Source organism: Boleophthalmus pectinirostris, unplaced genomic scaffold (assembly GCF_026225935.1).
Source record: "Boleophthalmus pectinirostris isolate CB_2022bp ecotype Guang Dong unplaced genomic scaffold, ASM2622593v1 HiC_scaffold_13, whole genome shotgun sequence".
NCBI classification, from domain to species: Eukaryota; Metazoa; Chordata; class Actinopteri; order Gobiiformes; family Gobiidae; genus Boleophthalmus; species Boleophthalmus pectinirostris.
In genome coordinates this window covers 30,664,648-30,690,268 of record NW_026571036.1, presented here as the reverse complement: position 1 = coordinate 30,690,268, position 25,621 = coordinate 30,664,648, and the positions used below count along the sequence as shown (strand labels likewise).

General features: G+C 39.4%; 1 protein-coding gene across 1 annotated transcript in view; it reads left to right on the top strand.

Annotated features, from left to right (window-relative positions):
* LOC110168285 (MAM domain-containing glycosylphosphatidylinositol anchor protein 2) overlaps window positions 1-25,621 on the top strand; it is a 488,675-nt gene that overhangs the window by 435,914 nt on the left and 27,140 nt on the right. Inside the window, 3 exon segments of the mRNA XM_055149295.1 lie at window positions 1,701-1,856; window positions 9,750-9,901; window positions 9,903-9,912. Of these exon segments, the coding sequence (XP_055005270.1) occupies window positions 1,701-1,856; window positions 9,750-9,901; window positions 9,903-9,912 (318 nt within the window).

Here is a 25,621-nt window from a genome sequence, read left to right as displayed (position 1 = left end):
TCCCCCCAGATCTGCCTCTCTGCTTATGTAAGGCTGAAAATGTGGAAAATATAAGGGAAAAATAGCTTGATTTGCAGAATATTTGAGTCACGTTAGACTTTCTCATGGCTCCAGTCATTTGCTCTATCTCCTCTCTTCTCACTCTTTCAGGGCCCATATTGCTCTATTTTCTGATCTATGTTATGTCTTGTTTCCTTATCAAAAATATACTTGGAGTTGTGTTTTGCTTAAAACTTTATAACATGACTAAAGCTGACAAGAGTCACTTTTGGGTAATATAAAACCTAGAACCCTCATGTTTATGCTCATGGTCGGTGTACATTCATGTTAAACGTAATTAGTTTTTGATTAGACAACTGCTGAGGAAAAACATTTTTGTCATTTAATCTTGGAAAAAAGATGAAATAATCTAGACGAGTGTTTCTCAAATTATGGCTTGTAAGGATGTAACAATAACTGAAATATTGTGATATTGTATCGTCAAAGTTCTAACAATAATATCGTGGACCATCACAGTACATCAAATTACAAGTCTCTTTGCTTAAATTAAAAGTTATGGTGCAGCAATAGGTAAAAAAAAGACAGAGGAAACTACATAGACCATGATCCTTTGCTCCATTTCAGTGAAGACTACAAGAAGAAATAACAGTTCTAAACACTATTAAATCTTAGTTCTTTGGATTAAGTCTTGTCGAGCCATTTTAAGAGGAAAGTCGCATATTCACAGTTTTGTTTGCCTCCACAAAATATCGCAATAAATATCGTACTGTTAGATGTATATTGTGAAAATATCGTACCGAGAAATTTGGATATTGTTAAATCTGTAATCGTGAGCCTCCCCACCATATTGTGAGCTTTCCCATGATATCGCAATAAATATTGTACCGTGAGTTTCATACTGTGATGATATCGTATCGTGAGACTTGGATATCGTTACACCTCTAGTGGTATGTGTACATTGATGGTACATAGGGTAGCTGCAGGGTCTTAAAAGTCTTAAAAAGCCTTAAATTATGTTGTCCAAGTCTTATTTTTTTCACAGAGGTCTTAAATTTCATTAGCCTAATTTTTTGTATACTCAACCGGGCTGCAGTGCAATGAAAAAAACAAAAAAAAAACAATGTGAAATCATGTAACGAGAATGACCGTCGAATTTGGAGTATGCACAAACAATACTTTGGTTTCTGGCGCCGGCAGCAATGAGTAAACAATCAGTAGAGTGGAGGAAGATGTTGGATGGATCATGGAGAAGTGTAGATTTAATCCACAGTGTTTTTTAGATTCTAGATACAGAACTGGTAGTTGGTTGGTCATTATTGGAATCGGATATGGTGTTTTTCAGCCACATAATGGGTGCGATGTTGGTCTTAATTTTCATTTAAGTGGTCTTAAAAAGGTCTTTAAAAAGTCTTAAATTTGGGGTAGTCAAACCTGGGGATACCATGGTACAATGTATCTAATGTAATTTTATGTGGGAGACTTGTTTAACTTCACAGATCAGCTTAGGTGTTGTAGTCGGTTTATGGTCAGATTGTGTTTAAAAAAAAAAGATCAGATTAAAGTCTAACTTGTTGAATAACAGAGTTTCAGACAGAGCAGTGCCTCCAGTTAGCTTGCCTCTCCCTCATGTTGATGCCATCAGCTGTAAATATCAGTTGCTCTGCCCTCACCACACATCTGTTCTGTTCTGTCTGTTCCAGGAGAGTTCCACTGCAGTTTCGAGGACGAGCCCATCTGTATGTTCACTCAGGACAAGAACGATGACTTTGACTGGACCAGACACAGCGCCGCCACCAGAGACACCAAGTACACCCCCAACACAGGGCCCAGTGGAGACCGCAGCGGGTCCAAGCAAGGTGAGGCTCACCACTCTGCTAAGCACTCATATGATCCAAGCAGGGTGAAGCCATAGACTGGAAAATAGAAGTAGACTAAATGTGACGCATTCAGTTGCAAACAAATGAAGCTCAGTTTATAGCAACTAATATGCAACCAGGGATCATATTTGTAAATCTGAGCACAAAACCAAAGAGCCAATCAGAAGTGAGGCTGGTGAAGGTACACGCCCCCTTCTGCTCACCCCTATAGGCACCGGATTGGTCTGTTATGAATGTTCATATATTAATACATACAAAAAATAAAAAGCTTTGATGATAACTTTTGAGTAGTCCAAACAAGAATATGTTTGATTTATCTATATATATATATATATCTTTCAGTGACACTTTACATTGCATTATTTGTTAACTCCACACCCGGTGATGTTAAGGAGCCATTAAACATCCTTCCGAAGATTTACTCCGCCCCCTAAGCAAAATCTGAAAAATCTTCCAGAGTGGGCGGTGCCTGGCGGGTTGGGGGAGTGGGTGTGAGGCAGGCTTTGGAGCGATGATTGACAGCTGACTGACAGTCACAACAATCCAACATGGCATGGATCAGTGCGTTCGAGACTTTGAAACAGAGTGGACATTTGTGCTGGGATCACACCGTTTCCCTTTTCTCCAGACACGGCGGAACATTGCAGTGACCAGCGGTGTCAGGTAGAGGCGGGCTTGAGAGGTGCTCCACACGTAAAGCCCGTAGACGCCAGTGGCTGTGCACATCATGTAATAACCCGACTCATTGGCGACTGTTAGTCCAACCTGGAAATTCAAATGTAGTGGCTGTAGCTGATCCTAAAAATGCCATGACAGACACAGCTTTTGACCCCAAAGTCAGATTTTTTACAAATATGTACTAAAATGCCAAAAGAAGGCCACAGATAAGTATACATTTGTATTTTAGACTCATTTACACAGATAATCAGTAGAAAAAAGTGATTTTGGTGGAGTAGCCCTTGAAGATACTTCTGTAGCCACAGATGCCCTGGGGAGGAAACAAGGCTGCCAATCTGTGTCAATGGCTCCTCTAATGACCACCAATCACTCACTCACAAACACTCACACTAAAATAACACCTCTTAATATGTCTTTCCCAAAACCTATTCTAGCCACTCACTTCCTCTTAATCCCCAACATAAACAGGCAGAGTAATGCATTATCATCACAGGATCAGTGCTGTGGGGGTCCTTGTTATTTGGACTTCCTGTGGTGTAGTGGCCTGGCACAGGGACAAATCTAGTGTGACCGGAGTATTTAACAGTGAAAGACGATAACATCCCCCAGGAGAGGCCTACAGCATCAGGCCCACTACAAGAGCTCACCTGTAATCTGCCTGTATAGTTTTCCTTGTACCCACCCAACCTCACCCACCCTCACCCAACCTCGCCGTCCCCCAACCACGATGTCACTACAAAGTATGAAATCAGAATGTTACTCTTGTGTTTTTAATTAGTTTAGATTTACTTCCTACTTACTTTACTTTACTCTTTACTAGGGATGTAGCAATATCCAAATCTCAGGGTACGATATTTTCACGATACGCATATCACAATACGATATTTATTGTGATATTTTGAAGAAGCTTATATAATTGTAGATGGAACACTTTTTTGCTTTTAAAATACCTTGACAAGATTTCGGTGTGAATTATTTCTGTCATAATCCCAAGAATTCAAGTAAAAAACATATCTCTTCATGTTGTCTGCACTGAAATGAATCATGGGATATGTAGTTCCCAATGTTCATAAGCTGTTGCTACTATAAAACCATCTATTTAAGCAAAGGAACTTGTAATTTGATGTCTTGTGAGAGCCAACGATATTATTGTGAGACACATGACGATACAATATCACGATATTTCTGTTATTGTTACATCCTTATTTTTTACTCTTAAACTATTCTCATCAAGTATCACGAGGGTGACCAGATTTTTAAAATGAAAAACTGGGGCACCCTCGTTTTGGGGTGGTTGTTAATAATAAAATGAGTGCGTAATAAAGGAAAATTGTTCTGCACTCGACCCATTCGTGACATATGTGAGTCGAAATACCATATTTTCCAGGCTATTAGACGTGCTCTTAAGCCTAAAACCCCATCAAAAACGATTGCCACCACAATCCAGAGCGCCCCATCACGACGTCAGTAAACTACAAAGCCCGCAGCGCACGCAAACACACACGGAGCAGACAGCGGCCAAGCAGCGAAAAACACCCACAGACACACTCATCACTCCACACCGACGAGGAACGGAACGGAGGAACGAACCTTTTGAAAAAGCGAGTGCAACGTGCCACTTCTAGACACAACTGAACAACTGAGTCACTGCGAACACACCGACAATCCGCTGGTCCCAGACAGCACCTCCCTACACGCCACAACTGAACAAAGCCCAGAGTCACCGTGAACGAACAAACAAACAAAACCACTCACCCATCACACTGTTGTGTTTCGTTTAAAGTCCGGTGCGGTTGTGAAAAAAGTTTGAAAATAGACCATTCTATGTGCGTCTTATAATCCAGAGCGACTAATAGTGCGGAAAATACAGTAGTCACATTTTCTTTGTGTTTGCTTTTCTGCATTTTACATAAACAAATACCAATTTATGTCTCTCTTTACAATTGGCAGGGTTCAGACTGGTCAAAAATAGGGACATCTGGGACATTTCTTGTATAAAACTGGGAAAAATCTGTGTTTTTTGATAAATCTGTGGGGTCAGGGGACACAGGGCTCAAAACTGGGACTGTCCCGGGTAAATACAAACGTCTGATCACTCTAAGTACCACCTAAGAAAAAATGTGGTCTTCCAAGTACCACCAGATCAGAGTTATTTCTTTTTTTAATCATCTGAAAACTCAAAAAAATACTAAATGGATTTAATCAGCACTTTTTCAGGAGCCTATGATCAATACGAGCTTTCATGGTCCTGTTTAGGAGTTCGATTTTTAACAAAATGTTGAGAGTGACAAACGGCCTTGTTCAACAGCACAAATGAGCTCACCTGTAGTTCCAGCTCTTTATGGTCAGATTGTGTTAAACAAAAGCTCAGATTTAAAGTCTAACTTGAGTAAGAGCTTCACACAGAGCAAGAGCACTACCTCCACTTCACATTTAACAAGTCCACTAGAGCTGCTCACCTGTTATCCGCCTGTTTAGCTTCTCATATTCACTTCCTCTCACGCTGCAGCCATCTTATGAACAGCTTGTTTTCGCAGTGCCCCAGTGGCCAAAATATGTGTTGTATTAAATATTACAGCACTTACAGAAGCCAACAGTCTGCTATAAACAACTCTTTAGCACACGCTGTGAATCCTTTTTACATGGACCATCTTATTCCATTCATAATAGAAATATACAAATGCACTATAGGACATTATATATGTTTATGGCCAGTTTTATTATTTGTTGGGAAGAAAGTTAGTGCTGTGTTTTGATTGTGTTTTTTACAACTCAAGTTGTTAACATGATAAAAAACAAAATAAAACTTTTTGTGGATCTGGGTAGATAAACAGGGCCATGGAAATTAAAAACTTCACGTTAAAATATTTATTTAAAGATCCTATATTACGCAAAAGTGACTCTTGTGAGTGTTTGGCCATGTTAGAATGTTCGAAAATACCTGGAGCATGTCTGAGTAATCTTTTATTTTTAGTCTATCTACATTTCCAAAGCTCAGTATACTCTGTTCCACCTTGTGATGTTCTGCCGTTGTAGTTTTCAAGTTAACATCTGCCTTTTACCTTTGGGTCAGTAGATAATTTCTGTGGCTCTGTGTATTTACCTCCACAAAAAGTTTCTAATCTGTTTTTGTGACTTTAACAACCTGCGCTAAAAAGGAGTGTTTGAATAGGGCCCAGGACAGATCTCAAGATTACCCTGTTTTTCGGACTATAAATCGCACTGGCCAAAAAAATGCATAATGAAGAAGAAAAAAACATATATAATTCACACTGAACTATAAGTCGTATTGGGGAAATTAATTTATAAAATCAGAGACCAGGAACTGACATTTCATCCTGAAAGGCAAGGTTATAGTAATAACAATAGAACCGAGAACAACAGACTGTTACTGCCACATATGAACAGTTCTTCACATAACTAGAGCATAAACAACAGAACAAAGAACAACAGGCTGAATAGGTGTCTGGTATGTTAACGGAATTAACAGTTATTCAGATAGACTAGAGCAGGGGTGTCAAACTCATTTTGTTCCGGGGGCCGTATCCAACCTACTTTGATCCCAAAGTGTCTGGATCAGAAAACTCATGTCATATAAACCCCAAAAATAACAATAAGTTCAAATATTTGTGTAGAGAAACACAAATCTATTACAGAAATCTGTTTTAATTGATGAACTCTTTTACGAAATATTATGATATTATGAACAACCTGAAACTTTAAGTAAAATGCAATTTCAACACAATGTTTTAACATGAGCTTGTACGCAAATAGGAATAAGTCCATTTTTCTTGGAAAATCCTGAACTCGGCTCCAGTTTTCTCATGTTGGACATTTTTCTGATGAGGGTGTCACGGTCAACAGTCAAAACGATCGTCCTTTAAGAGCGTTTGGAAAGAGACAAGTCTTCATCTATGCTGCTCTGGTGGGAGGGGCCACGTACAGAGGCGCTGGAGACACTGCTATCATAAACACCGCACAAAATTAACAATATTTGAATAGAAAATATAATTAAAATATTTTAGTAGAAAATCAACCGAGGGCCACATTAAAAGTCTTGGAGGGCCGGATCTGGCCCCCGGGCCGTATGTTTGACACCCCTGGACTATAGCATAAACAACATAACATAACAGATTTACCAAACTCTCGATCTCACTCCAGATCACTAAATCACATTGAATTCTTCATCCTCGGTGTCACTTCAAGCAACTCCACGACCTCTGGAGGTAAACGTGGCTGTCATCAGACTCAGCATCAGTTCCAGCTAGAATTATTCCAGCCTTTCTGAATCCTGACAGGATGGTTTTGGTTGGCACTGAAGTCCAGGCTTTGTCGATCCATCCAATGAAACTGTGTTCTCCATCCTCGCTTTTCGCCAGTCCCTCACAAGTTTCTCACTTACTCCAAACTTTCTTTCTCCTGCTCAATTAACATTTTCAGCTGCATATTTCACTACTTGCAGCAGGACAGTCTTTCTGCAAGAGACATGCGCAGAAAACTAACACACAAGCCTAGAGCGCCCTCTCATGGCTGTCAGTCTGAACATTTTAATTATATAAGTCACACTGGAGTATTAGTTGCAGGAAACACCCAAACCATGAAAAAAGTGCGACTTATAGTTCTAAAAATACGGTACTCAAACATTGCTGGATGACGTCTAAAACCACTTTTTCTGATGAGAGAACAATGTTATAACATGGTAGAAGGCTCCAAAAAGTCGATTGTGCATAATACCCTCTCTTGAAAGTACCAGTCCACTTTTGTCTCTAATGCACAGTATGCTAATGTCCCCACTTTGCTGTATTGAAAAGGTGCTAGGCGGCGCATACCAGACGACGCTCTCTTTGTCCTGATTTGCTTGATGTTCCATAATGTTACAATGGACATCCTTGATCATTCATATCCCGCATAATCACGTTACCGAGCCTGCGCCGCCAGTTGCCATGGGTTACCTAAAATCGTCAGGCGTTTAGTATGCGCTATGCTCTCTACGCACGCCCCTGTTCCATATTCAGCTTCTTGATAAATGAACGAATAAAAGAAAATTGGATTTGCGAGAAAGAAAGAGAGAAAGAAAGAAAGGAGGATTTTGGTGGATTCCAGTGAAGGCTGCGAGGTTGGCTGTGCTCACCAGAGGGTCCTGTGGTAAATAATGCATCGTCCCTAATCTCCTAATGGTCTCCAAATGTCCGGCATTTCATTACACTTCCCATTTCACTGCGCATAATTATCTGATCTGTTCCATTTGATTCTGTCTGGAGGGCCACACTGCAAAAAAGGGATGTCTATTAATTCTGTAATTTTGATTTACATAAAGGTCCTGTGCCCAGGCCTGTCACAATAATTACTATATTGACTTGTCGTTCAATATATGTTAAAGAGGCTACATTGTGCTATTTTCTGCTTTGTTATAATGTTGTTTCCTCATCACAAACAGACCCGGAGTTGTGGGTTTTTTTTTCATTCACATAAGTTTAACCTACAAACTCTGCATAAATGTTGAATAGTCACATTTTTATTCAGCGCTTTTCCAGGGCCTCAAAGCTCTTTACAACAAAGAACCACTCACCCATTCACACACACATTCATACACCAGTGTACGCAGATACTGGGGGCGGGGTGGGTTAAGTGTCTTGCCCAAGAACACAACAACAGTATTAATCTGAAGGAGCTGGAATCAAACCGCCAACCTTCGGATCAGTGAATAAACGCTTGGCAAACTGAGCCACTGTTGTGTCCAAAAGAGATACTTAAGGAACATTACAGGCAAAGCTTTGACATTTCCATGGAAATAAGCAGATGACTGACCAGCCAACAGAAAATGTTTGTAAAATCCAGTAGCAGACCGTGCATTTCACACCTAGGCCTTCAGTAGTGCTCCGTCTGAAACAATCCTCTCCTCAAAAACTATTTCATGGTAATAAAAGCCGTCTTATTATACAGAAACACAGTATAAAAAGCTGTTGTATCGCAAATAAATAACTCCTGTAGCCACAATCATGGGTGTAGTGGGCGTGGTACGCAGGGGTACACCGTCCACCAACTTTTCCCGAGGTGAGATATAAAAAATAACAAATATAAAATAGTCACAACTTAAATGTCAAACCGGAGCTACTGGCAATGGTGAAAACAACCTGCATAGGCTCATGAAATCTGCACTACTGTCCTATAGTGATCTGAGGCACCAAGGCTGAACCAGGTCTAAAACAGGTCTAAAACAGATCTAAACCAGGACTAAACCAGGTCTAAACCAGGACTGAACCAGGACTGAACCCGGTCTAAAACAGGTCTAAACCAGGACTAAAACGGGTCTAAAACAGGACTAAACCAGGTCTAAACCAGGACTAAACAAGGACTAAACCAGGCCTTAAACAGGTCTAAACCAGGACTAAACCAGGACTAAACCAGGTCTAAACCAGAACTGAGTATCGGGATGGGCCGGAGGTGCGTCCACTTAGACCCTCGGGTGACCGCAGGAGAAAGGATCAGCGCAGAGCTCCGTACCTCATGGAGTTAAGCGCAGCTGTCGCCAGATTGCACTTTACGGGCAACTTGCTCCGTGGACTCGGGCTTCTCTCTCTCTTTCTCTCTTAATCCTGATTTAGACCTGATTTAGACCTGGTTTAGACCTGGTTTAGACCTGGTTTACTCCTGGTTCAGTCACGAATCACATATCCCCACTCAAAAAAGTCCACTCCCAGTCGTCCAGGTAGCATCAGTTCTTCAGCAGCTTGGATGAACTACAAACGTATTTGACCAAAAAACCTTTGTCCAGTTGACAAATTGAATTTCTCCTTTGCCAACCAACAGAAAAGTAACATAGTGCAACCTTTTAAATGAACAATATTTATCTGCAAGATGTTCACTGTAAGCCTTACATAAAAATAGCATAACACATTACCTCAATGTCATATTAGTGTCAATGGAAACATTTACTTTACATGTAATAATGAAGAATACAGAGATTTTGTATGAGCTACAGAAGAGACAGGTCTCATCAAAGGGCTCCATACATGTATATTTATCTCCAATTAAAGCCCGTCTGTGTAACCTTTTATCCACTTCCTGTGTGCTCTCGCTCATTATATCTGCCTCTCTGCGACCCCTGACCCCAAACGCAGCCAGCTTGCCCGCTCACACAGTAATTACAGTAACCACATCCATATATATCTGGTGTTATGTTTTTATTTGCAGGTTTCTACATGTACATCGAGACCTCCAGACCTCGGAAAGAAGGAGACCAGGCGCGACTCGTGAGCCCGCTCTTCAATGTAGCTCCTAAAAACCCATACGGTATCAACAACCCACCCGCCTACTGCCTCGGATTCTTCTACCATATGTACGGCAAAACACATAGGTAAGATTCCGGAGACACTACGGAATTATATGGGATTATGTTACTCCAAAGGCTGTTTTGTCCAAATGCATTTTCCTCTCATAGGGACTTAAGGATCAGCACTTAAAGCAGCACCTACACACACACCGATCTTTACAATCTAGTACGAATGTTTTTGATTTTTTTGCTATCTGTAACTCCAAATCTGGTTTATTCAAATTTGAACTCGAAAAATGAGGCGAAATTAGAATTTTTAGGTACATTTTCAGTCATATTTAGTCTATGATATCAAGATGTGTTAATAAGAATTGACTCCATAGCCAGATGAATAGTTACGTAAAAGAAGTTTAATAATATCAGGATGTTCCATGTTACATACATACAGACAAAAGAAACCATCAGTATTTATAGTTTATAATAATAAGTACAATGGGCTTATACACACATGATGGTTTGGCACAGGGGATATACATATAAGGCAAGTACATATATGAAACTCGAGGCCCCTGTAAGTGCTCAAGTAAAAAGGGAGTACGATAATGTCAATTGTATATTACTTAACAATAAAACATTAGACGTTCCAGTATATGGGAACACATTGTTGTAAATCTATTCGCATATCTGGACCAGGAGCAGAGGAGCGTTCCATGTTTACAGTCTAGTCATATACTAAGTGTGATATATAAACTCCCTTCATTGCCAAAAAAAATAGTCAGTTTTGTCACTTGAAATGCATTTTTTCCTACATTTATGTGAGTAAACTACAGGAGAAGTTTCAAATTGATATCTGTACATTTAAGACTTTTTGCTCTTCACCTGCAGTGTCTCGTCTTATGTTTATAATGGTTTGTATTTAGATGATGGAAAGTGCTGGTCTCCCTGATGTGACATGAAGTTTAGAAACATGTTTAAAGGGACAATTCAGAATTTTGGACATAGGACCTCATTTCCTAGTGAGCCAGAGTGTTGGAGACGTGTTGAAGGCTGTACCAAGTGGTGAAGTTTCTTGAGTGCATCACATGTGCATATTAAACATTGAATTTATATATTTGTTTGACTATTACACATTGAGTTGTTTAACCACTGAAATCTTATGTATGTTTAAAGGTACCACTATGTGAAACATGTTTGCTTTTGAAGTAATCCTTTGCAGATATAGGTTGTGTTCTTTTAAGGAAATTCATTGTAGAGCAGCAGCAGTGGAGATGGTTCGGTCTGGTACGAAACCAAACAAACTGGTGATTTACATTTGGCTGCTGTCAACCCCCCTGAACCTAAAGGAATGCAGAGATACTCCAGGGAAGATTCAAGGCGTTACCTGTTCAACATATTATTTGCATATTCATGTGTATAAAACCTGGGTTAAGTTAGTTCAGAGGCAGTCAGATTGCCTGATCGTAAGACGTCTGTAGCCATAGGCAGTTAGGGACAACAATCTGACCCAGAGCTCTGTATTAGAACTGTAATTGAAATTCTTTTTGTTTTTAATCGATTGATTCCAGTGGTTATTTTTAAGAGAACACGCTGAATGGTTTTTTGAGGATACCTAACAGTGTGGAGACACTTTTTGAAATATTTCATCCAGTCCTTGTATTTGCAGAGGTCACTGGTGCTAGGCTAGTGCATGTCAATGGCCATAGTTATCCAGCCAATAAAAACAGTCTTATCCACTCCACAAAACACCCGAAACAAATCTATTATTACACCAGACTGTCCATGTAAATGTCTGTGTTAATAGAAGAATTGTAGAAGTAAAACCAACCTTGCATCTGAAAGATTTATATTTGAGCAGCAGCAGCAATTTGTATTTCCTGATAGAAAACTTGGCAGCAGTGGACTGATATCACCCAGCACCTATCTTACTGGCAAAGTAATATTCCACTGCTACTGAGAAAATAGTCCCTCAACATGCGACGATTCAGGCGATGCAAGGTTAGTTTTATTTCAAACATTATTTTATCAACACAGACATTTACATGGACAGTCTGGTGTAATAATATTTGTTTTGGGTGTTTTGTGGAGTGGGTAAGACTGTTTTTAGTGGCAGGATAACTATGGCCATTGACATGCACTAGTCTAGCACCAGTGACCTCTGCAAATACAAGGACTGGATGGAATATTTTAAAAGGTGTCTCCACACGTCTCCAACAAAGAAGAAATGAGGTTCTATGTCAAAAAACTGGGCCCATATTACACTTCATCACAAACAGACCTGGAGTTGTGTTTTGTTTCATTCACACATGTTTAACACACAAATCTTGCATATTTAGGCTGAGTTCTTCTCTCACACAGAAAACATGCTGTTCCACCTTATGACGTCATGTTGTAATACAGAAAGTGCTTCACTGTGTTGTTTAAATTCCATGCACTTTCATCAGAATCATTTGGATTGTTTCAGATCTGGCATTGCAAATCTCTACGGACAATTACCTCTACATGACATCACAAGGTGGAAAAGTGCATTTTGAGAGTGTGAAACATGTGTGTGTGAAACAAAACACAACTCCAGGTCTGTTTTTGAGGAGGAAACAACATTCTAACCTGTCTTAAAGCTCACAAGAGTCAGTTTTGTGTATCTATAGGTTTTCTGTCAACTGTCTTCATTTTTCTTTCGTAACCAGCGCTGTTTATTTTCATTTGGACCTACTAAGAGCGTCCTTGATTGGCTACTCCACCTGTCAATCAACCTAAATCCGATAAAAGCAGTGTCCAGACCACACATCTCCGTAACATATCGGATAAGTGTGTATTCTTGGTCGACCGGGCGAGCACCTGCATTGTAAACAGGCACTGATAAATGCCACGAACTGAATTTGGTCTACAGAGAAAACGCCCATAGAGGTTTTTAGTCCCAGAATAGGCAGCTTTTTTGTGCGAGGCAGAATATCTTTCACTCCTCACACACTTCGAAGTCGAGTGCCCAATTGGTTCTTTCGTAAAGGGCTCCACGCTTCCCCATAGAAGCCTCAACCACTCCGCCATCTTTGAATGATCCACACAAGGTTGTTATCGGCATTCAAAGCAACTATCCCCGAAGCTAACACCTTGGATTTGTGTACACTAGCAGCTCGAAAAGGACTGCGCGGGCTGCCAAAATGAGATATATTTTAGCGCACCGCATCAGATTGGAGCACTTAGGAAATCTCGGCATAAAAGTAAGAAGTCCCCGTCTCGGCACTCAGCTCAGGGGGAGAAGGCTCAAATGGCAGAGCTAAGAGGAAAATGTGGAACTGCATTTGGTATTTCCTGAGCTTAAATACTGTGATTTTTATAAGAGGTGCGCCAATCAAAGCAGCTCAGTGTAAGTTATGCAAGAGAGATATACAGTAAGAGGTGGGTGGTGCAGTTATGTATTGTTGAGTAACTTTTTAAAGGGCCCATATTACATGGTTTTCTGCGCTACGTTTTAATGTTGTTTCCTCATCAAAAACAAACCTGGAGTTGTGTTTTGTTTCACACATGTTTTAACTTATTAACTCTGCATTTTTAGGTTTAGAAGCTTATCTTCAAAATGGAAAACACTCAGTTACACCTTGTGATGTCATGTGGTAATAGAGAAAGTGCACCAGAATGTTTTTTAACCTTTCCAGACCGAGGGTTTCATATATATACAATACTTGGGAATATGTTTTATATAACTCACATAACTTTCGAATCATAAAAGATAGAAACATACTTTTTTCCCCTTGAAAAACTGAGAAAAGCAGCTTTCCAAGCATATTCACGGCATTATCCTACGTCACACATACGCTGCGTGATGATGTAGGGAAAAGTAGTGTTCAATAGGAACTTTGTTTTCCTGCCAAATGCATGAGCTCCATCCATTCTGATTGGCCCAAAGTTTGCCAAAGAGTTTAGTGAGTCAAAATGGTCCATGCTCTGAGCCTTTGTGTTGGTAACAATTTGAAAGGTTATTTGAAAGGTTTATTTCACTCAAAATGTGCAAATCCAAATGTAATAAACACCATGGAAATACAGGAAGTGATGTGGCTCTGTGTCCTGGACCTGACATGAACTGTTTCCATGATTCGCACCAGGAAAGTCATGAGGCAATTGCACTTTTTTTTGTTGTTTTGAGGCAATAAGGTTATTTTTCATTTACTTACAGACTTGATATTTTGCACTTTTATAACCAAGGCCCTAAATTAAGCATGTTTTGGATAATGTCTGGATGATTTCAGTCCCGGAATTTACCCACCAAACAAAAAGTAAAAAGTAGCTGTTAACTTGAAAACTACCACTTCAAGACATCACAAGTTGGAACAGACAACATTTTGAGCTTTGGAGAGTAATGTAGGATTACACAAACATGTGTGAATGAAACAAAACACAACTCCAGGTTTGTTTTTTTCAAGAGGAAACACCGTTATAACAAGGCGTAAAGCTCACAAAAATCAATTCTGTGTAAACTAGGACCTTTAAAGAAATTGTACTTTTCAGAGTACTTTTCTATCAACAGAATTTTACACTTACTTGAGTAAAAGTTGTGGTTACTTTTCCCACTGTGAGTGAGGTGGTGTCCACATGACAAAGTTTTTTGGTCGAAAAGGTGAAGTGGGCGAAATCGGTATTTTTTGAAAACGGGTTCCAGAGTGGAGAAATCTGAGAATGCCAGTGTTGTGTTGTTGTGTGGACAAGATATCCGCAGTTTTTTTGGAAAACAATAACGTTGTGACCTCGTCATTGCCACGTGACCAGAAGATGCAACAACCGGTAACAACCATAACAACAACCATGGGAGACAACGGAGTTGAGTTTGTGCTGCAGACGCTTCTAAGTTTATTTGCACTGTTGCATTAACATTTCTTAATCTACCATCATCATCTTGTGTTTGTTTGTTTGTTGCGGAAGAGGAAGGTCTTTATTGTGTGTTCAGTGGCTCTGGCTGTTTCCTGTTTACAGCTCCACATACAGGTGTGGCATATGTATTACATGATTTTCACTCAGTGCTCTGTTGTCATATGGACGTGAATATTTATTGATCCGACACATGTGTGGACGCAATTATTTTTCAACCTGCAAAAAATAAAAATAAAAAAATAAAAAATCCAGGAGCGTTGTCGTGTGGACATAGCCTGAATCTACAAGTGGCAAAAGCTTTACAGTATGAAATGATTTGTACAAAGCTGATGCGTTGTGTAGTAGCAGGATGCATGCTGACGTGTTGTGATGGAACCCTGAAGGGGGAGTGACTTAGAGCAGAGAGCAAAAATATAGTCAGATATAGCATTTTCAAAACAATAAAAGGTAACATGGTGATCTAAATATTTTATGTGTTAGCTATGGAGAAAACCAGGTTACGGACCCTCCACCAGAAATTAAATCTGAAGTTTTGAGCAGTAAATTTGACTGAAAATGTATTCTGTTCAAATTTCCTGATAACCAAGTAACTTTTGATATTTTAACCCCACTTTTCATAGCATGTTTCAACTGTCCGCTTATCTGGTCTTGTTTTGTGTGCACCTATATTCTCTGTAAAAGAAAACAAGTATCACACAGACAATACAAACAGCTTCTACGTTTCCTGAACGTGAAAGAAACTCTGATTTTTCACTTCTGGTGCAGGAGGAACCACAGCCCAGAACAATGATGAGTGTTTGAAAGACTCTGTGTAATTACTCTATTTTTCATCCTGTTCTGTGCACCAGCAGCCCGTGAATATCAATGAAGAGGGCCCATTACGCTGCAAACTGTCCCATGATTAAGACACGTATAAAACCTCTATTACTCCGTTTCAGACGACATCACAAAATCATAAAGTGTTTAAATGAGATATTTTTATTATTACAATTGACCCGCGGTGAGCCATAAATTGTACTAAAGTAAGAGTGCTGTTACTTCAAAATATCATTCAACTGTGAGGCAAAATTAATGACATATTCAAGGAGTATTCAAGTTAGTAAAAACGTATTGGTAATTTGCAGTGACATCATGCTGGGGGTGTTCTACATGTAACTCCGTGGTGGAATGTTCAACAGTTTCCATGGTGCACATATTCACAAACACAGCCTGATAGATTTGGAGACTGGCTGAAAAATCTAGAGAAAATTTAAATACATAATGGATGTAAACAACACATTTCTGGAGGTCTGTGATCAGCACAAGCGTTCATGAAAAACTGAAAATAACTGAAAAATATCTGAACAACTAATAAAAAATATAAAAATAAATAATAAAAAATATAAGAATAAAAATAATAATAAAAAAAAATAAAACTAATAACTGAAAAATAAAAAACTAATAAAAAATATAAAAAATAAATAATAAAAAAATAAAAATAACTAATAATAATAATAATAATAATAATAATAATAACTGAAAAATATCTGAAAAACTAATAACTGAAAAATAACTGAAAAACTTTGGCTGTAATTTTATGTTGAGAGACCTGTTTAAGTAGCCTGATTTATTCATTAACTGGTATATTAATTTGGGATATTTTCCCAAATCCCGTAGGAAAAAGGGCAACAACGTCTTTCCCCTTGATAAAATTCACCAAACATTCTCTTTGTTCCAGTTTTAGATCCTCGATCTCTGGAATCGTTGCCAACACAGAATGTATGGTTCTTGGCTGATTGGCTGGTGCCCGGACTCACACTTCTGGGGTTCTCTCAAACCGTCTGGTGTATTCTGATTCCTGATCTAGTCGCTGGAGAGAAATGAAACTGAGCAGAGGCACTAGGTGGCACCAGCCTGGCTACTGTTTAAGAGCACAAATCAGCTCTTTCTGGTCACATTATGTTAAAGTCAAACCAAGATTGAAGTCTAATAGAGCTTCAGATTGAGCAGTGCCTACAGTTAGCATCACACCCTCAGGGAATGTTGATGACGTCAGCTGCAAAGTATCAATAAGTAACTATTCCGGTATTATATAGAAAGTAAGAGTACTGTTACCTCAAATCCAACAGCAGGGTTGTTCACACACTAAGGGCCAATCACACTCGTTGATATAGTGTCCTAATTTGATCTTAGTTTACCCCTGATGTGGACTTGGTTTGGTTCTGGTTTAGTCCTTCTTTAGTCTGGTTTAGTTCAGGTTTACTTTCAGATTTGGTCTTGGTTTAGCTCAGTTTTGATATGATGAATGTGCAACTGTGAATGCACCGTTAAAAACCTTACTGTGGATTCCTTTATTTTATTGTAGCCTCATTATAAACAGAATATGATTGCAAGTTTTTTAGTTGTTTTTTTTTTTTGTTTTTGTTTTTTTACTGTTTGCATGTTTCTCCCTGGGTCTGGTCAGGTTTCCTCCAAATCCTCTGGTTTCAAAACTTGTGCAACATCCTCCAGCTAAGTTCGTCCTGACCAAGACCAGCTCAAGGTCTGGATCTGGGTCCCACTGCTCCTGACAGATCGCCCCAGTGACACTGGCTGCTAAAGGGTCAAATACAGATAATTACTTTCCCTCACAAAAGATTTATCTTCACTATAATCATAAAATCTTCTTATTAGATCAGCTTGATTTTTTTTTTTTTTTCAGATGGCCTAATAATAATGTACATTTTACAGTAGATTTTAAAGTGGATACTTTTTACATTTTTTTTTTTATCTGGACTGAGAAGTAAACCTGTTTTGTTTTTTTTTATTACTGTTTGAGACCTGCTGAAAAGTCTGGAGTTTATTTTATTTTTTATCAAGGTCATAGTTTGAGCAAATAACTAAAAACAGCTAGAGGGAAAAAAAATTCTATTGTTTCAGCACAAATCTTTATTAAAATCTTTACATTTCAAGATTTATTAGATCTCACAATGTGTGCAAAAATACTTTTTACTTTTTATTCTTTAAGTACATTTTTAAATAGGTATTTTAATACTTTTACTTAAAGACACATTGTGTAACTTTTCAGGTGGAGGGGCTGTCAAATGTGTTTTTTGGAATGTTATTGCTTTGTCTGGAATGTTTTTTGGCGTTGGCTGTTTAAAAGTTTTCTTTTATCTTGGCTTAAAGTAGTGGAATGTTATTGCAGTTTCGCAGTATGACATTAAACCGTTCTATTATCATGGAGACCAAACCAGGCTAAGTTACAGGTCAGATCTGTGGAGAGGCGACCCCGTTTACAGTCAGAATGCGTGTTTTTCTAGCTATTTTGAGCTAAAACAAAAAATAAAAAATAAATAAATACAACAGCTGTAAAGTGTAACTAAATGTAAAGTAGAGTTGTTTAATGTCACACTGTGGAACTTTCCAGGCAGAGTAATGACATACAGTATATATAGAAACAAGCAGGTGATGGACCTCCAACCAAAAAGTTACATAGTGCAGTTAAGTATTTTTTTCCCTGTGATACATCTACTTTTACAAATTAGTATTTTTTGCTCCAGTATCTGTACTTTTATAAAATTGAGTACTTCTTCCACCACTGAATTGCATGTCCGAGGCACCCATCTTTGGGGGATATGGGTGCCATTGACCATCCAAGCCTCCCCCTGGCACCTCCCCTGCTCTCAGCCCTCAGTGATACTCCCAGATAGCCCACTTTACTTTGTTCACTTTAAATTCAACCCAGACTCCAATTACTCCTAAATGTTTGGAGGCTCAGGTCTGTTTGGACTTTGAGGTATTGATTGAAAATCCTGACGCAGCCAATTAAAGGGATGAGCTAGTGCATTGTTAAAGGAGATGGGTGCTACCTCTCATTTCTGTATGCTAGTCCTACTTACGAGTTTATAAGATCCCGGCGAGTGTTTTTGTTTATTTTTGTTCCTAATTTCAGTTTAAGTTTAACAGTAATTACAGCAGAAGTTTGTAGGCTTTGGTCCGTTTTGACAGTCATTGATCCTGGGTTACTAATGCACCCAATTAAAGGCACTTGAATGGAAGTTTGCAGTCTTGGCTTCAGCTTTTTGTAGTCTCGGGTCGGTACAGAGTGTTTGTAGACTATTTATTTAACTTTAAAATACTTTGGATAACTTAAAGAGTAATGGTGTTTCCTTATTGCAAACGTACCTGGAGTTGTTTTGTTGTTTTGTTTCATTCATACATGTTTAATACACAAACCCTGTATCTTCTCGCAAACAGAAAACACTCTGGTCCACCTTGTGATGTCATATGGTAATACAGATAGTGCTTCAAACTTCATACACCTTCACTAGAATCATTTGGATGATTTCAGCTCTGAAAATGCCAATCTCTAGTGCAGGGGTCTTCAGTGTTTTTCAGGACAGGGACCCGCAAACTGATGGAGAGCTGGAGCAGGGACCCCCCACTATATATATGGCAGACAATTGTGTTTTATATTAAATTGGGCCTGGTGTCGTGTATAAACAGCTACTCTCTTATTATTGTACATTCAATACTGGGGGGGTTTCCATTGAAGTGGCTTAACAAGACCAGGCTTATCCTGAAATCCTGAGCTGAAACGCCATCTCCAGTTTAAGACAGGGATGTCCTCATCACATTTTTTTTTACCTCTGAGCCCAAGTCATTTGATTTTGAGCATCTGCCGATACCGAGTCCCGATCCAATATTTCTATAAAAATTATAAAATGAACTAAGAGCAAAGAATAAGATTCAATGTGTAATATTTGGGCTGAACTTGTGAAAAATCAAATGTCCAAAACTTTAATTTTATTAACTTTTCTAACCTTTCACCATTATTGTTGAAAATCTTTACTTTTACCACAGTCTGATCTTAAAATGTATAACTTAGAAAACTTAATGAACTGGACAAAACAGGAACCAGACCAGAATCAGATCAGACCTTGAGACTCGACTCTGCACAATCTACACTTTGTTTGATATTACATGGAAGCCTGTGCATTATATTTGAAACATTTAGGCTCGTCTATGAAATCCAAATAATACAAAATCTTACCAAATAAAAAAGAGACAACAGAAGCCCCATAGCCTCTCTCCCCTGGTCGCCCCCACTCCCCCGCACCACCACCACATCCACAAACCCACCGCGGAGCACCGCAGCATCAGTCCCACCGCTCAATAGACACTTCGTGCCGCTTTTCCCACCCTCCCTGCCAAAAGCGCCAACTCCGTTGGGCAACATGCAAACAAACAGCGCCGTGCAATGACGCCATCAGCCGTGCAGGTGTGAACACGGGCCACAGAACCACAGGCAACAGCACCCGAGCACGGCACGGCCCAAAAGTCCTAGCGTCAGTGTACCGCTAGTACAGCAGCTGCTGGGACAGACAGTCACAGACAGTCACACTAACTGGACGTCCCTGAGCAAATCCAATGCCTCAGTTAAAAAAAAAAAAAAAAAAGTGTGCTGTGTGTCCTGCGTGTGCTGTGTGTTATATATGTATATTATTTATCCGATACCTGATCGGACTGTAACGGCCGAGTCCGGATCGAGTCCGTAGTCACGTGATTGGCGCCGATTTCTGATCACGTGATCGGATCGGGACAATCCTAGTTTAACCCTCAAATCGTTCCATGACAGAAATAAGCCTCTGACCAACTTCAGTTCAGGCCTGAAATTTAAGCTGCACCTTGTGCAGACCCGCTGTGACTCTGAGGAGGCCAGAGCAACGGAGCAATGACATGACGGAAAATTGGCTCAAAGTGTGACTTTTTTAATGATTTGATTAAACGAGAGAGGAGCCACAGCAGGCACCCCCAGAGTTTGATACAGGACACTGAACTTTTCCGGTCATTCTGATCTAAGGAGTGAGAGGAAAGACATGACTCCCCCCTCCTCTCCTGTTCACTCACCCTCCTCTCCCGGTCGCTCCGGGGGTAGAGAAGAGGGAATGACGTTACCTCACCTCTTCCCCAATATGTGATAGTACATGTACATGGTGCGTAAAAGTGAAGCTGTAACGGAACTCTTCACATGTACCTAACAAGAAACGATCAAATCTGGGCCGACGTGTTTGCAGTTTGACAGGGAACGAGAGATGAAGAGATGATGAGAGAGAGACAGACGTGATGAAGGAGTGAACAGACAGAACCCACTGAAAACCAGGTCATCCTCATACGTCTAAGTCTAAGTCTAATCAACCAAAGATTTTTTGACTCCTCTGGTGAAGACCTCTGCTGAACTCTGAACTAAAGGTAAAATGTAGCTGTTAACTCAAAACTCAACTCAAACATGTGTGAATGAAACAAAACACAACTCCAGGTCTGTTTTTGATGAGGTAACAACATTAGAACATGGCTTAAAGCTCACAGCAGACGTTTCTGCATAATATAAGACCTTTAAAATGTCCACAAAGTCAGTTTTATCAGAATCCATCCTTTCAGAAGACCACAGGCTCCCTCCTCCTGACGTGGAGTCCTGGTGGGAGGCAGTGATCTGTGGCTTTTGCCTGAGCTGCTCCAGATGTTCATGTTTTTAGCCCAGTGTTCCTGCTGATGTTACGGGCTTAAAGTGCTCCACACCAGAGTCACATTGTCCACTTTGAAAGACTCTGGATCTGAGCAGGACCACACTAAAGCTGTGTGCGCTGGGCTTTTCAATGTCTGCACTCTGAAAACTATGGGGGGGGGAGTACAAATGTATTTATGTGAGCTTCGTTTTTCATACATTGTGATTTCGGTACATCTCTGACGTGCTCAAACTTACACCGAAACAGTAATGATGTAATTCATTTCTATTTGTTTAGTTTTGTAAGACTAGATTTTTAGATTTGTTTTAAGGTATTTCTGACAAGTTTGTTTTTTGTTTTTTTTAAGCTTAATGATCTGATTTTATTTATTTAATCGTTTTAATGTACATTTTCTTAGTGATCGATTTCCTCTTAGAATCAAAAATATAATTACAAAAAAAAAATACATAACACAAAATTAACATCTCAGTAATTTCCTTTGATAAACTTAAAATAATTCAATTGTTAAACGTACAATTTATTTATTTAGGGTCAATATTTTGTTTAGTTGAGTGAAACAAACAAATTAATGTTGCACTGTGTAACTTTTCACCACACATTTGTTTTCAGGGAGACGTTATCACTTTGCATGGAATGTTCCACAGTGCGGCATTAAACATTTATAGTATTTTTTTTATTACTACTGTTTTTGTTGCTAAAATAACCCAGGAAAACATTGTTATAGTGAGTGGGCTTGCCTGTCCACAGATCAGACCTGTAACCGAGCTTGCAGCTCCATGATCATAGGTGTCTTTAATGCCATACTGTGGAGCATTCTCGGCAAAGCAATGACATGTGACGGACTCTTTACCAGAAAAGCTACTCAGTGCACCTTTAAAATTATTTAAAAAACAGTAATAAATTAAAGGTGCTCTATGTAACTTTTTGGTTGGGTTTAATTACATGATAAACAGGGGGTCTGACTGTGAGCGAGGTCGCCTCTCCACAGATCTGACCTGTAAATCCATGTATCATTTGTTCATTCTTTTTTCAATATAAAACCAAAAAATAAGAAAACGAAAAACTATTTTCTTCATTATTTGTCTCCAAAACCAAAATGGAAAAACAGATAATGATTTGTTTTTTTTCAGTTTTCGATTTTGTGTTTAAATGAAAAATGGAAAAAAAATGGAACAGTCGTGAATGTCAGACTTTTGCACCACATACGGACGAACCAGGACTAAACCAGGACTAAACCAGGACTAAACCAGGTCTGGAACCAGACCAGGACTGAGACCAGGACTTAGACTGGGACTGAGACCAGGACATAGACCGGGACCAGACAAGGACTGAGACCAGGAACAGGACCGGGACTGAGACTGGGACTGAGACCAGGACTGAGACCAGCACCAGACCAGAACTTAGACCAGGACCAGACTGGGACTGACACCAGAACTTAGACCAGGACCAGACCGGGACTGAGACCAGAACTTAGACCGGGACCAGACCAGGAACAGGACCGGGACTGAGACTGGGACCAGACCAGGATTGAAAACAGTTTAGTCCTGGTTTAGTCCTGGTTTAGTCCTGGTTTAGTCCTGGTTTAGTTCTGGTTCAGTCTGTATGCAGCGCAAAAGTCCAGCATCACAGTTTAAGTCACGGAAAAGGGAAACGGCTGTTATCCTTTTTTTTTTTTTTTCCATTATTCATTTAAACACAAAATCAAAAACTGAAAAAATGAATGGCTATCTATTTTTTTCTTTTTGGTTTTGGAGATAAATAATGAAGAAAATAGTTGTTTTTTTAATAAATGAATGAATGATACACAGATTCTGTAACTTGATCTGGTTTGGTCTCCATGAAGATAGAAAGTTTTACTGCAAAACATTCCAGACAAAGCAACATCATCTCCACGGAGAAAAGCAAAAGTTACACAATGCACCTTTTAAAGACAGTTTCGATTTCTTTTTTCAGCGCACACACTCAAGTCTCCACTGGCAACTCTTCTAAACAAACTGTGTCGGCCTTGAAGCTCAGCACGATGGATAACACAGCCCCGTCCTTTGGAGAAGTTGGTCTGATACACGACTAAACCAATGTCATCTTATCGTGTATTTTACTCGAAGCATTCATTTGAGTCATTGGATATTGCCGTCTCTGAGTTCAAGGACGTCACAAGGATTCTGCGTGTTTTGTTCAGATATTGCGCTTTTATTTCTTTTTCTTATTCAAAGCTTCCTTCCGCTGAAATTCTGTGAAAGATGAGAGGTGTCAAAGAAGGTCAGGTGGTTGAGAACGCTCCAGCTAAAATGGAAATGTAGGCTTAAGCAGTGTGTTGTGTTGGAACTGAAGAAATCGCAAATGAACGAGGTGAAATGAATACATGAAGAGATATAATGTGGTGCTTAGACATCGGCGGGTTTAAACTGATGAAGATTCAAGGTCCTGTATTACGCAAAATTGACTCTTGTGAGATTTCAGTCATGTTAGAATGTTGTTCCCTCCTCAAAAACAGACCTGGGATTGTGTTTTGTTTTATTCACACATGTTTGAGTAAACCTTTATTATTAGACTCTCTACATGTCCAAAGATCAAAATGCTCTGTTCTACCTTGTGATGTCATGAAGCGGTAGTTTTCAAGTAAGCAGCTACTTTTACCTTTAGTTTAGGGCCTGTTTACACGGGAACGCTTGCGGGAAAAAAGCAACAAAATATTTTATCGGAAGTGCCTTTTGTTTAGGTGGTGATGGCATTTTTGGAGCTTAAAAATGCAAAAATCTTAAACCACCCGACAGAGTGGAAAAGTTGAATACGCTCCAACATAGCGTTTCCATCTACACTGCCCAAGACGCAAAACTCTGATCAGATCTGCTCACGTCGCGTACACGTTTACATACAGTACACAGAAACAAACATGTTGGATCATTTCCATGTGTCAGACCTTCAAACTGCAGAACTAAACTACAGAATCTGCAGAGATACTATTAGTGAACAGAGAAGGATCTGCAATCACCTCTGTCAAATTCTGGATGCACCAGTCCGTGGATGAGACCTGGAGAACTAGTACTGGTGGGACAACTTTGTAGAAGGAGTACCTGATGAAAATGCGTGGCATGAAAACTTCCAAAGATGCCCTTGTAGCTTTAAGTACATGCATATCCAATCTAATTCCACACACTTTTGCGTCACCGTTTGCACACAGATTTCCTCCCGAAAACGCTCGTCTAAACATGGAATAAAAAGTGAAGATGTGACGCCACTTTTGTGTCTTCATCGTCATATAAACGTAGCCTTAGTAGAGATTGGCAGTTCCAGGACTGAAACCATCCATCCTTTGTGCTGAAAATCAAACATCTAAACAGGACCATGAACGCTCGTATTTATCACAGGCTCCTGAAAATGTGCTTTTTAAATCCACTTTTTATTTCGTTCTATCTTAAATCTTTTTTTGACAGTGTTTACTAATGTAAGCATTGTGTCACCACGGTAACTGTTGAACATTCAGCCATAGAGTTACATGTAGAACCCCCCCAGCGTGACGTCACTGCAAAGTATCAATAGCTGCAACACTCTGATCTCCATCCATGTTTATTCTGACAAGTTTCAGTTTATAATCTTTTGGAAAAAAATACTTCAGTTTTAGTCAAGATTTAGATTTAATTTAATTTTATATATTTATTTATTTTTGAGAGTGGAAATGTATTGCAAATTTAGTTGACAAAATTAATAGTTTTATAATATATATTTCAGTTAATTTGATGAAGGACATGTACAGACGCTGAGTTTGATTATTATGGTGAAAAGTAGTCTGCATCTGTTCCTTTCTTTTATAATATCAGTATATTTTAGTTAACACAAATATTTTTGTTCTAGTTTTAGTTGACAAAAAACGTTTGTTGTAATTAGAAAAATGTGTGTTGAAATTTTAGTGACTGTAGTGACAAAATGTATTTTATTTGCAATTGTGCAGATGTGAAATGTCTGTAGGAGGTCTGAGCTCAAACAGTCATGTTTCAACATGTCAAAGTGCAAAATGGTAAAAAGTTTCTTCAAACTCAAGAAAACACATTTGTGGTTGTGCAGTTTTAGCAAAAGTAGAAACGTTTTCTGTATTTCAAATCAGTCAGCAAAGAAAATCCAACGTTTCATTAGGTGAGTGTGGCCCCGATCGATTTTGTGAAGGTTAAACAGGAAAACACTGTGACTCTGAATGAGCACAAAGTGAGTGTTTAAGTCTAATGGGAGACACCGGGAAGCTGCTGTGGCTCCTGCTGGCTCCTGTCCACGGAGCGGCGTCCAGGTGGAGGGGAGGATCCACACCTGGACACATCTGGAGTGGACTAAAGACATCTCTCTCTTCTCTCTTCATCATCCTGTCTTCAGCTGCTGCATTTCCTCCTGTTTCTCTCCCTTCATTTCTTATGGCTCTCTCTTTCACGTCTGTTGCTCTGTCTCCTTTTGTT